Genomic DNA, 12,581 nt, shown 5'->3' on the forward strand with positions numbered 1-12,581 from the left:
AACAGTGGCCCTGAAACGGCGACACCTGAAGGCCAGGCACCGATTTCAAAAATAATTTTGGACTTTCAAATTGGGAGGGATGCTGAGAGCGCAGGTAGGACGTCTTCCTTGCAGCTAACGACCACTAGAGGCAGTCTTGAGCTGTTGTTTATAGCCCTGTTGGTCCCAGATTAATATCCAAAATATCAAGAACGCAATCCATGTATTAATAGTAATCAGGACCATTATCAGAACCAAAGCAATGACATAGACCGGCATGCAAGCTTTTGAGTTAACAGGACTGAACCAGTGATTGGCTCCGATCATCTTAGTGAGATTTCATGGCTAGCCAGGGTTTGCATCTCTCCAAGCTTAACCCAACACCCTGCCCATTATTCTCTTGCTCAACGAAGCTAAACATGAAAGAATAGAATAGAATAGAATAGAATCTTTATTGGCCAAGTGTGATTGGACACACAAGGAATTTGTCTCCGGTGCATATGCTCTCAGTGTACATAAAAGAAAATACATTTGTCAAGAATCATAAGGTACAGCACTTAATGATTGTCATATAGGTCTAGTAAGCAATCAGGAAACAATCAATAGTAATAAAAACATAAAATGTAAAATCATAAAATAAAATGAAATGTCAGCACAGGCTATAGTCATACAGTCATAATTGGGAGGAAAGCAAGAGGCGATGGCCCTGTTCACATGTTAACAGTGAATGCATGCACACACCCTGCGCTTATGCACACCTGTTTGTAAGAAACAGCACATTCAGAATTCTGCCATAGTAAAAACTGGGTAGCATCCTCCCCCCTCCCCTTCACATTTGGATCGCAGGGGGGGGGGGGAGATTAACAGGAATGGAGAGACAACAGATCTGCACAGCAGTCCAGATTTTTTTCCCCTGTATTACAGACTAGAGGCAATGGTGGGATCCAAAAATTTTAGTAACAGGTTCCCATGGTAGTATTCAAACAGCCAATGGGGCTGGGTGGGGCATGACAGGGGCGTGGCCGGGCATTCCGGGGGCGGGGCATTAATAATTTCTCTGTTACTGTAAAAAAAAAGTTCCTAATTTCCAGCTGGTATCTTTCTGTCCATAATTTAAACTCATTATAGCAAGTCCTATCATCTACTGCCAACAGAAACAACTACTTCTCCTCTAATTGACTGCCTGTCAAATACTTAATACTTTCAAATACTTCATTTTGTTTCTAGCAATCAAAAGAAGGAGACTTTCCTTAAACAAGGAACTTTACCATATTTCTAAAACATGATTTTTAAAACAGCCCAACAGGGAGAATGATCCCGTTTTCTACCTTTGCTAACCAGCCACATAGGAAACAACAGGACTTTATGGTTTTTGGACCTAATGGAATTTCTAATGGAAAAGCAGACCCAATTAGTAACCCCCTCTCGGCACACACAAATAATTAGTAACCCACTCTCGGGAACTGGTGAGAACCTGCTGGATCCCACCTCTGACTAGAGGTTACAACCTGGTCCTATAGTGTGCCATTGAAAGTGAGGACCAGCAGGTCCCTGAACAAATGCGCATTTTTCAGCGCACGTGAAGCTTTTCGGGTGTGTGTGTGTGTGAATATTGCACGAGAATTATGCAATGCATATCTATTTAAAAATAAACGTGCCCCGTCCCCGGGTTGCACACGCCTTCCCTCTCACGTCTGAACAGGACGAGCTCTGCATAGCAGCCAAATGAAATGGGAGACTTGTAAAGGCTCGCTCGCTCCTCCTCCTGAACCCCGGAACCTCTTCACTGTCGGGTTTCAACGCTGCCACCAACTTCCTGGGCGTGCAAAAGCAAAGAGGCAAAGAGGGGGGCTTTTCCGAGCTTGCAAAAGGAGAGTTCGCCCGCCCTCCTCCACTTCTGCACCGCCAAGCAGAACATCTTGAGCCGGAGCATCTAAACCACAGGCAACAAACCGGCAGTTTTGGGCAGTCGGGATATGACGGTAGGAAGACGCTCGCGGGGTGCAGGAAAGGGAACGGGATGAGCATTGATGTGCTCCGTAAAATTATGGGATCCGATCGAGTTTTGCAAAGACTGGATCGCTGCAGACTAGCCCGGAAGAGCAGTTTGCACGGAGGAGGGAGAGGGGAAACCTTGCAAAACGACCGAGCAAAGGGAAAGGGGAAAAAAGTGTTGAGTCCTGTGGCAGCTTGAAGGTTTATTCTTGGCATAAGCTTCCGTGTGAAGGCATGCTTCTGCAGATACACTGATGTGGACGCACGAGAGCGCTTGGGCCAAAAATAAAACTTGGCCTTTTTGGCTTCTGCTCCAGACCAACACGGCTGCTCACCTGAATCTAGCAAAGAGAAAGTTGGGTTGCGCAAATGTCATTCCTGAAAGTCTGCTTTTCTACATGCGGGGATGATTTTAGCTTCCTGAAATGTCATTCCTGAAAGTCTGCTTTTCTACATGCGAGGATGATTTTTGCTTCCCTAGAGGAGAGCTGCTCAAATGCCATTCCTGAAAGTCTGCTTTTCTACACGCGGGGATGATTTTTGCTTCCCTAGAGGAGAGCTGCTCAAATGTCATTCCTGAGAGTTCATTAATATGGATGATGTTTCCTAGAGAGCTGCTGTCAAATGTCATTCCTGAAAGTCTTCACAAGGCTTTTGCAGATGATTTCCTAGAGGAGAGAGATGCTCAAATGTCATTCCTGAAAGTCTGCTTTTCTACATGTGAGATGATTTTACTTCCCCTTAGGAGAGCTGCTCAAATGTCATTCCTGAAAGTCTGCTTTTCTACATGCGGGGATGATTTTTGCTTCCCTAGAGGAGAGCTGCTCAAATGTCATTCCTGAAAGTCTGCTTTTCTACATGCGAGGATGATTTTTGCTTCCCTAGAGGAGAGAGATGCTATATTGCTCATCGTCATTCCCTGAAAAGTTCGTTTCACATGCGGTGATGATTTTTGCCTCCCCTAGAGGAGAGCAACAAAATGCTCTTGAAAGTCTTCGGGCTTTTCTAAGCATGGGATGATTTTACTCTCTAGAGGAGAGAGAGAGAGCTGCTCAAATGTCATTCCTGAAAGTCTGCTTTTCTACATGCGAGGATGATTTTTTGCTTCCCTAGAGGAGAGCTGCTCAAATGTCATTCCTGAAAGTCTGCTTTTCTACATGCGGGGATGATTTTTGCTTCCCTAGAGGAGAGCTGCTCAAATGTCATTCCTGAAAGTCTGTTGGGGCGGATGATTTTACTTCCCCAGAGAGCTGCTCTCAAATGTCATTCTGAAAGCTCCCTTCACGCGGATGATTTTTGCTTCCCTAGAGGAGAGCTGCTCAAATGTCATTCCTGAAAGTCTGCTTTTCTACATGCGGGGATGATTTTTGCTTCCCTAGAGGAGAGCTGCTCAAATGTCATTCCTGAAAGTCTGCTTTTCTACATGCGAGGATGATTTTTGCTTCCCTAGAGGAGAGCTGCTCAAATGTCATTCCTGAAAGTCTGCTTTTCTACATGCGAGGATGATTTTTGCTTCCCTAGAGAGCTGCTCAAATGTCATTCCTGAAAGTCTCCTTTTCTACATGCGAGGATGATTTTTGCTTCCCTAGAGGAGAGCTGCTCAAATGCCATTCCTGAAAGTCTGCTTTTCTACATGCGGGGATGATTTTTGCTTCCCTAGAGGAGAGCTGTAAATGTCATTCTGAGCCCGTTTCTTCTACATGCGAGGATGATTTTTGCTTCCCTAGAGGAGAGCTGCTCAAATGCCATTGCTGAAAGTTTGCTTTTCTGCATGCGGGGATAATTTTTGCTTCTCTAGAGGAGAGCTCAAATGTCATTCCTGAAAGTCTGCTTTTCTACATGCGAGGATGATTTTTGCTTCCCTAGAGGAGAGCTGCTCAAATGCCATTCCTGAAAGTCTGCTTTTCTACATGCGGGGATGATTTTTGCTTCCCTAGAGGAGAGCTGCTCAAATGCCATTCCTGAAAGTCTGCTTTTCTACATGCGGGGATGATTTTTGCTTCCCTAGAGGAGAGCTGCTCAAATGCCATTGCTGAAAGTTTGCTTTTCTGCATGCGGGGATAATTTTTGCTTCTCTAGAGGAGAGCTGCTCAAATGTCATTCCTGAAAGTCTGCTTCTCTACATGCGAGGATGATTTTTGCTTCCCTAGAGGAGAGCTGCTCAAATGCCATTCCTGAAAGTCTTCTTTTCTACATGCGAGGATGATTTTTGCTCCCCAGAGGAGAGCATTTAGATGTGCAAGGAAACCACTTCAGCCTGAAATGGCACAATCCAAAAAGCCTTAAGGATGTAGGTGACATAGTCCAGTAGCACCTTCAAGACCAGTAAAATTGGGGTCTGGGGGAGGTAATGGGTTTTGGAGGGGTGAAGCAGGAACCTTGGACAGATATTTTGACTCTTGAAAGCTCATACTCCCCAAAATATAGTTACCTTCTAGGCCTTCTCCATCTTTCCCCCATGGTGTGGTAGGTTTTTATTGTTCCGTAGAATTATTAAGAGCCACCTGGATTGTTGTATTGTTTGCATTTCCGGGTTTTATTGATGTATTTTTGGGTTTAATGATGTCATGATATTACTGTTGTTATTATATTGTAGGTATGTTGTTGAACGCCCCCCCCCCCCCCGAGCCCGAAAGAGGAGGAAACGGCAATTAAATCTAGTTAATAATAATCATAATAAAAACCACAACGATTGGTTGGCCTTTAAAATTCCACTGGGCTGGAATCTAGGCTTTCGACGAGAGACCAAAGCAAGTCACCCTCTGAAATGTACGCAGGGGATGAAACCAGAGAAAACCACCCTATTCTTCAAGCGGAGGGAGGGGGAAATCAGAGTATTGTGGATTGTCCAGATCAAAATGTTAGTAGGAAAATCTAGCGGAGAACAAGAGCCAAAAAGTGATTGGTCCATTGCGAGTAGATGAAGGCCGCTCTAACTATGGATAGACAGGCAAGGTAGAATTTACATAGTTTAATTATAGAAAAGTCCCAACATGAGACAATTTTTCCCAATCAAGTCACAGGTGTCTTATGGGGACCCCAGAGGGTTTTCCAAGACAAGAGAGGTTCAGAGTTACTTTGCCGTTGCCTGCCTCTGTGTCACGCCCCTGGTATTCCTTGGAGATCTCCCATCCAAATACTAGCTGGGATCAGAGCTGAGGGAATGTCACACCTGTCTAAAGTGGCATCCATGTATCCATGGAGAAGTGGGGATCTCGAACTCCAAGTGTTCTCTGAGATCCTAGTCTTACAACTTAAACATTATACCATGCTGGCTCTCATGAGACAGGATAGGCAGAAGAACAATTGGTTTTTATATCTTTTCTGGGTAGATCCTACACTCAGCACCCCCAGAGCAGCAGTGGCGTAGGAGGTTAAGAGCTCGTGTATCTAATCTGAAGGAACCGGGTTTGATTCCCAGCTCTGCTGCCTGAGCTATGGAGGCTTATCTGGGGAATTCAGATTAGCCTGTGCTCTCCCCCACACACCAGCTGGGTGACCTTGGGCTAGTCACAGCTTCTCGGAGCTCTCTCAGCCCCACCCACCTCACAGGGTGTTTGTTGTGAGGGGGAAGGGCAAGGAGATTGTAACCCCCTTTGAGTCTCCTGCAGGAGAGAAAGGGGGGATATAAATCCAAACTCCTCCTCCTCCTCCTCCTCCTCCTCCTCCTTCTTCTTCTTCTTCTTCTTCTTCTTCTTCTTCTTCTTCTTCTTCGGAGTCTCAGAGTAGCTTACAATCACCTTCCCCTCCCTACAGCAGACACTTTGTAAGGTAGGTGGGACTGAGAGAGTTCTGAGAAAACTGTGACCCGTCCAAGGTCACCCAGCAGTCTTCATAGGGAGGAGCAGGGAAACAAACCCAATTCGCCAGGGAAGTGTCCACCACTCATGTGGAGGAGTGGGGGAATCAAACCAGATTAGAGTCCGCCGCTCCTAACCACTACACCACACTCTTCAGTTAGTATGATGATTGAGGCTGAGATCAAGCTTGGGAGAGCCACACTTATCTCACCCCAATCACGGGTTCTTTTCTTTCCAATGACTCCAGGCCAGCTGAGTTCTCAAAGATTTATTGAAAAACAGAAATGAAAGAAATGAAACATAAATGCAGTTGCAGAGATTTCTCAGTTGAATACATTCTTAGGTTCTGTTGGGACCTCTTGCCCAAGAGATGCTTCTCTTAGCTTAGCCTTAGCCCATGGTAGAATCACCTTGATCTTTGTTCTTAGTCTCCAAGAAAACTTCCCTCCTTGCCATGCGGTTACCCAAAGCCTTTGAAGTGCCTTATTTGGGCATCTTCCTGTCCTGGGTACATTTCCATGGCCTTTTGGTTTTCCCATCTGGCGATCAAAGACCCTTTTAACATGTATGTGTGATGCTGCTAGATTTACAGTACAATTCCATCACAGTTAGGCAGTCCATCTTGCTGTTATATTTTAATATCAGATAGCCTGCTAGAGCTTTGTTTGACACTTCAGGGTAAAGGAAGTGTAAGTCTCCGATCGCATCTGTGCATTTTTGCGTAGTGTATGATCACTGTACCACTTCATTCTTTTGCAACGGGAGTGTTTGGCCCACAGAGGAAAATCCAGTTGTGAAAGAATGCTGTCATGTAACTCACAGGGATGCGTGGATGCTGCTTTGATTTACCCAGGTTGCTATCCCCCCGCAGGTGATACACTGATTTCTGTCACCATGGCAATGGATGTAACTTTTCTGGGGACGGGCGCTGCCTATCCTTCTCCAACCCGAGGGGCCTCAGCAACGGTCATCCGCTTCGAGGGAGAATGCTGGCTGTTTGACTGCGGTGAAGGAACTCAAACTCAGTTCATGAGAAGCCACCTGAAGGCAGGTGAGCGGGGGCTTTGTTCTGTTCTTGTTTTCCAAAGACACCTCTTGCTCTTGAAGGGAGTGGTTTCTGAACAGGAGTTTGTGAAAGAAAGCATGGATGGACGTTGGTAGAGAAATGGGTCTTGGGGAACTCTCAGAGACATGATGAAGCAAGTCCACCAGCTTTAATGTAAGCTGCCAGATTCAAGACCAGTTGCTTCTTAGAGACCCACAAGATGGGGGGGGGGGGATAAGCTTTCTATAGAGAATTTTTTTTTGTATGCTTGCTGTACCAAAGCAAGATTAATCCTATTGATTTGACTGAAACCAGCGAGTCCAGAAGGGTTGAACACTGTTGTTGAAAGCTTTCACGGCTGGAATCAACTGGCTGTTGTGGGTTTTCCGGACTGTGCGGCTGTCATCTGTTTGACTGTCTGGTAGTTTTTGCTCCTAACGTTTCGCCCACATCTATGGTGGGCATCTTCAGTGTCATGTCACCGTGAGATGAGTCTATCCCCGTGGCGCAGTATGGAGCTATTTGTGTGCCACAGAGAGAAACACATTTTACCGTGACATGCCTCTGAATAGGCTAGCCATAGATGTGGACGAAATGTTAGGAGCAAAAACTACTGGACTGTGGCCACGCAGCCCGGAAAACCCACAACAGCCAGTTCAATGGCTTGGAATGGCACAGTGTTTTCGAAAGACATACATCAGGGGTGTCCAACTCTGGCACTTCAGATATTCATGGACTACAATTCCCATCAACCCCTGCTGGCATGGCCAATTGGGGCTGATGGGACATGTGAAGTGCCAGAATTGGGCACCCCTGACATCAATAATTCACGAGAAATTGGTGAGCAAAGGTGAGATGAGAGAGAAGATCATGGGCAAAAATCTGTGGGTTCTTGTCGTATGTGAGGTTGCGTTTTCATGATGTATTTTGCATTCCTTTGGCTCCAGTGCTTTTATTTCTGTTTATCAGGTCGAATTACCAAGATCTTCATTACTCACCTTCATGGAGACCACTTCTTCGGCCTTCCTGGGCTTCTCTGTACCATCAGCCTCCAGAGTAGTTCCACCACAAACAAGCAACCGGTTAATATTTATGGACCGCTGGGACTAAGGAGCTTCCTCCGGAGAATTATGGACCTCTCCCACTCCCAACTCGTCTTCCCTTATGTTGTTCACGAACTGGTGCCTACAAGAGATCAGTGTCCCATGGAAGAGCAGAAAGAGGTGTCTTTTGTGGACAGAGACGATGTCTCCTTGGAAGAAGTGCAAGGGACCGCTATTCGCTTGGACCCTGTCGCAGACTCTTACGTTTTGGTGGACAACGAGCAGTTTGTGATAAAGGCGTTCAAGCTCTTTCACCGAATACCTTCCTTTGGTTTCGTCGTGGAAGAGAAGAGGCGGCCTGGAAAACTAAACGTGCAGAAGCTGAAAGAACTCGGTAATGAATCTGCTCACTTGAGTCTTGTAAGAAAGGTCCTGGAGTCATACATTCTATACAAAATATTCTGTTTAGGCCATAGTGGTTAAGAGAAGGGGGATTCTAATCTGGAGAACCGGGTTTGATTCCCCACTCCTCCTCCTGAGTGACAGAGGCTTATCTGATGAACTAGATGTCTTTTCCTACTCCTCCACATGAAGCCTGCTGGGTGACCTTGGGCTAGTCACAGTTCTCTCAGAACTCTCTCAGCCCCACCTACCTCACAAGGTGCGGAGAGTAAGGGAAAGGGGTTTGTAAGCCACCCTGAGTCTCCTTACAGGAGAGAAAGGTGGGGTATAAAACCAAACAACAACAACTCCTCTGCTGCTGCTGCTGCGCAGGCCATTTTGCTTCTGTCGCCCTAACAATGCAACCTTAAACACAGTTACAACCTTCAACCCCACTGACTTCCGGCAGCCGTTAAAAGGATCTAATTAGTTTTGGATTTCACTGTAGAACCCCTGGGGCACCTCAGCTGATGTCATCGAGTACTGATGTCACACTTTACCTGCTGATTGGATGAATGACTAATAATTTTCCGGGCACATGACGTACTTTTGTTGGGCAAAGGAAGAGAACTTGCTGTGGTCCCTTCGGGGCGAATTGATTTCTTGATTGATTTACCTAATCGCTGGCCCACTTCATGCCATGAAGTCAGCCAAAGGCTACAAAACCTCCTGCCGCAATAAACCACTAAATCTTTAAGATGCTTGTGCGCTTCCTGGCTGTCTTGATGTTTACAGGTTTGGCACAGGTTCTCTCCGTTGAAAGCCTTTGATGATATCAGTGAACGGCTGTGATCCGATCTGAAAACATGAGCTCAGGCATGTACGGGATAAGAGCGGTGTCTCTTTTTCAAAGCCATTTTGAAGAAGCAGGTCCTTCCTTTGACTTGAGATGTTGCCTGTGTTCAAACGGCACGAGAGACTTTCAAACCTGTGCTGTGCATTTTTGTTAGTTAGGAAGTGGTGGTGGAGGAGGAGGAGTTTGGATTTATATCCTCCCTTTTGCTCCTGCAAGGAGTCTCAAGGTGGTTTACAAACTCCTTTCCCTTCCTCTCCCCACAACAGGCACCTTGTGAGGTTGGTGGGGCTGAGAGAGTTCTTGAAAAGACTGTGACTAGCCCAAGGTCACCCAGCTGGCTTCATGTGTAGGAGCAGGGAAACAAATCCAGTTCACCAGGGACGAGTCCGCCGCTCAAGTGGAGGAGTGGGGAATCGAACCCAATTCTCCAGATTTGCTCTTAACCACTAAACCAGTGATGGCGAACCTATGGCACGGGTGCCAGAGGTGACACTCAGAGCTCTCTCTGTGGGCACGCACAGAGTTCATCATGTGGGGGGAAAATCTCCCCCCACCCCACATCTAGGCTGGCCTGGGCTGCTGGGCTTGATTATTAGCATTAAACCTAAGACCTAGTTTTGGGGAAGCAGTGTAGGTAACCCTGTTAAGCCCCACTGATTTTCATGCAAAGAACTAAAGCGTGATCCGTTATCTGGGAATAAGCTTGGTTGTTGGCAATGGGGCTTGCTTCTGAGTAAACTCTCCTAGGGTCTGATTTACCCGTTGGAAGAGTTGCATGGTTGCTTCAAAACAAAGCCAACAACTACCACCAAGCTTATTCCCCAGTAATGCATGCCTCAGAGCCAACCATTTTTTCTAAAACCTCAGTATTCAGGTTAAATTGCCATGTTGGCACTTTGATTTAAATAAGTGGGTTTTGGGTTGCAGTTTGGGCACTCGGTCTCAAAAAGGTTCGCCATCACTGCACTAAACCATGCCGGCTCCACCAAGTTACTACCCTACAGAGTCTATAAGGCGAGAGATGTTCAGAGGTCATTTGCCATTGCCTGGCTCTGCATAGCAGCCCTGGACTTACTCAGTAGTCTTCCAACCACGTACTAGCCAGATCTAACCCTGCTTATCATCTGAGACCAGGCTAGCCTGGGCCATCCAGGTCAGGTCCTGGTCAGTTTACCAGATATAAGTAACAAATTCTATTTTGTGGATAACATCCATCTGTTCTGTTTCTTTCCTTGTCTCTGTTTCCCCAAGTCCTTTCTTTTCGGCTGTTTCAGTGGCTGGGCAACTCCAAAACTTATAGGTCTCCCACAGGCATCTGGTGGACCACCATGTGAAATGAGATGCTGGACTAGATCAGTGGTTCTCAACCTTCCTAATGCCGCAACCCTTTAATACAGTTCCTCATGTTGTGGTGACCCCCAACCATAAAATTGGTATATATAAAACATAAAAAGACCATTTTCTGATGGTCTTAGGCAACCCTGTGAAAGGGTCGTTCGACCCCCAAAGGGGTCGCGACCCCCAGGTTGGGAACCACTGGACTAGATGCACTATTGGTCTGGTTCAGCAAGACAGTGCATATGAGGGACCCGTAGCTCAACGGCAGAGCATCTGCATGGCACTCAGAAGTTCCCCAGTTCAACTCCTCACATCTCCATTTGAAATGACCAGATACTAAGGCCCCTTCCACACACGCAAAATAATGCATTTTCAAACCACTTTCACAACTGTTTGCAAGTGGATTTTGCCATTCCGCACAGCTTCAAAGAGCACTGAAAGCAGTTTGAAAGTGCATTATTCTGCATGTGCGGAATGAGCCTAAGTGTTGTGAAAAACTTCAATCTGATACCTGGGAGATCTGCTGCCAGTCTGGGCAGACAATACTGACCTTGATAGACCAGTAGTCTGACTCAGTAGAAGGAGGAGTTTGGATTTATATCCTACCTTTCTCCTGTAAGGAGACTCAAGGTGGTTTACAAGCTCCTTTCCCGTCCTCTCCCCACATCAGACAGCTTCTGAGGGAGGTCGAGCTGAGAGAGTTCAGAGAGGACTAGCCCAAGGTCACCCAGCAGAATGTAGGAATGCGGAAACACATCTGGTTCACCAGATAAGCCTCCGCCACTCAGGTTAGAGGAATGGGGAATGATTTATGTTTTGTACAGGATTGTATGTGGGATCTATGTATTTTTTTCTATTTAATCTAATAAAATTTATTTTTTTAAAAAATGAGAGGAATGGGGAATCAAATCCAGTTCTCCAGATTAGAATCCACCTGCTCTTAACCACTACACCACGCTGGCTCTCAGCTTTATATGTTCATGTTCTCATGAAGGTGATCTTTGCAGGGAAAGAAACGTGCATCTGACAAACCTTTCCTGTATTGTGAGGGATCGTACATAAACCTAATAATACAAAATAAATAAAATATATGGTTCCACTTGTGAATGCCTTAAGAGCCAATCCAAATTTATAATATTCGTAGGTATAGTCAGAATTATGCTGAAAGTTAACTTGAACCTGTGCTCAATTTCCAGGAGTTCCACCCGGCCCCTTATACGGTAAACTGAAGGACGGTGTGACTGTTGTCCTGGAAAATGGGACTACCGTGTCTCCCTTAGACGTCTTAGAAGACCCTCTTCCAGGACGAAAAATCTGTATCTTCGGCGATTGTTCTGGCATCGTTGGAGACGCAGCCGTGAGGCTTTGTCACGAAGCTGATCTGTTGGTTCACGAAGCCACGCTGGATGACACGCAAGCGGCCAAAGCCATAGAGCATGGCCACAGCACTCCCAAAATGGCGGCCGAGTTTGCAAAGCTGTGTCAGGTGAAGAAACTGGCTCTGACTCACTTCAGCCAGAGGTACAAGCCGGCCAGTCAGGTTGGCGAAGGTGATATGGATGTTACGGAACTGAAGAGACAAGCGGAGCTGGTGCTGGACGAGCAAGAAGTGTTTTTAGCGGAGGATTTCATGACAATTGGTATTCCAATAAAAAACAAACGTTGTGCTTCCTGACTATAGAAGGGAGAAATTAGTTTGCCGATAGGCTGTCTTTTATTCATACACTACTTTTCTTAAGACCCAGTTGGAGAGGGCTGGTGGAAATCAAGGCTGCAGCAATAAAAGTAGAAGAATCAAATTAATCTTAGGACTTGAATCCTTATGCAGGTTTATATAATGTCATGAAAAGTAACATCTGTACGGTTTACGTTGCACTCCTGCTTTACTGGTGGAAACCTACTTGATATGCTTGGCTTTCTAAACATCTATTTCTGCACAGTGTAATATGCGATTAACGTCAAGGCTGATTATGCAAAATAGACAAAAGATCACCCAGCAGGAATGTAGGAGTGTGGAAACACATCTGATTCACCAGATATGAGTCTGCCTCTCAAGTGGAGAAGAGGGAATCAAACCCAGTTCATGAAGGATATTGACAAGCTGGAACGGGTCCAGGGGAGGGCAACCAAAATGGTAAAAGGTC

General features: G+C 46.0%; 1 protein-coding gene across 2 annotated transcripts; it reads left to right on the plus strand.

Moving 5' to 3' along the window:
- Window positions 1–1,798: 1,798 nt before the first annotated feature.
- ELAC1 (elaC ribonuclease Z 1) lies at window positions 1,799–12,236 on the plus strand. Of its 2 annotated transcripts, none has more exons than XM_048502781.1 (4): window positions 1,799–1,961; window positions 6,646–6,825; window positions 7,789–8,256; window positions 11,634–12,236. In XM_048502781.1, exons 2-4 carry the CDS (start codon window positions 6,669–6,671, stop codon window positions 12,110–12,112), a joined length of 1,104 nt encoding a protein of 367 aa, XP_048358738.1. In that variant the 5' UTR covers window positions 1,799–1,961; window positions 6,646–6,668; the 3' UTR covers window positions 12,113–12,236. The 2 variants fall into 2 exon arrangements, with proteins under 2 accessions (XP_048358738.1, XP_048358739.1); XM_048502782.1 differs by lacking the exon at window positions 1,799–1,961 and adding an exon at window positions 4,329–4,440.
- The last annotated feature ends 345 nt before the right edge of the window (window positions 12,237–12,581 follow it).

This window comes from Sphaerodactylus townsendi, linkage group LG07 (genome assembly GCF_021028975.2).
Source record: "Sphaerodactylus townsendi isolate TG3544 linkage group LG07, MPM_Stown_v2.3, whole genome shotgun sequence".
NCBI classification, from domain to species: Eukaryota; Metazoa; Chordata; class Lepidosauria; order Squamata; family Sphaerodactylidae; genus Sphaerodactylus; species Sphaerodactylus townsendi.

Coding starts and splice junctions, on each gene's coding strand:
- ELAC1 (XM_048502781.1), top strand. CDS start 6,669: ATGGCAATGGATGTAACTTTTCTGGGGACGGGCGCTGCCTATCCTTCT. Junction 6,826..7,788: donor GAGAAGCCACCTGAAGGCAG/GTGAGCGGGGGC, acceptor TCTGTTTATCAG/GTCGAATTACCAAGATCTTC. Junction 8,257..11,633: donor GCAGAAGCTGAAAGAACTCG/GTAATGAATCTG, acceptor CTCAATTTCCAG/GAGTTCCACCCGGCCCCTTA.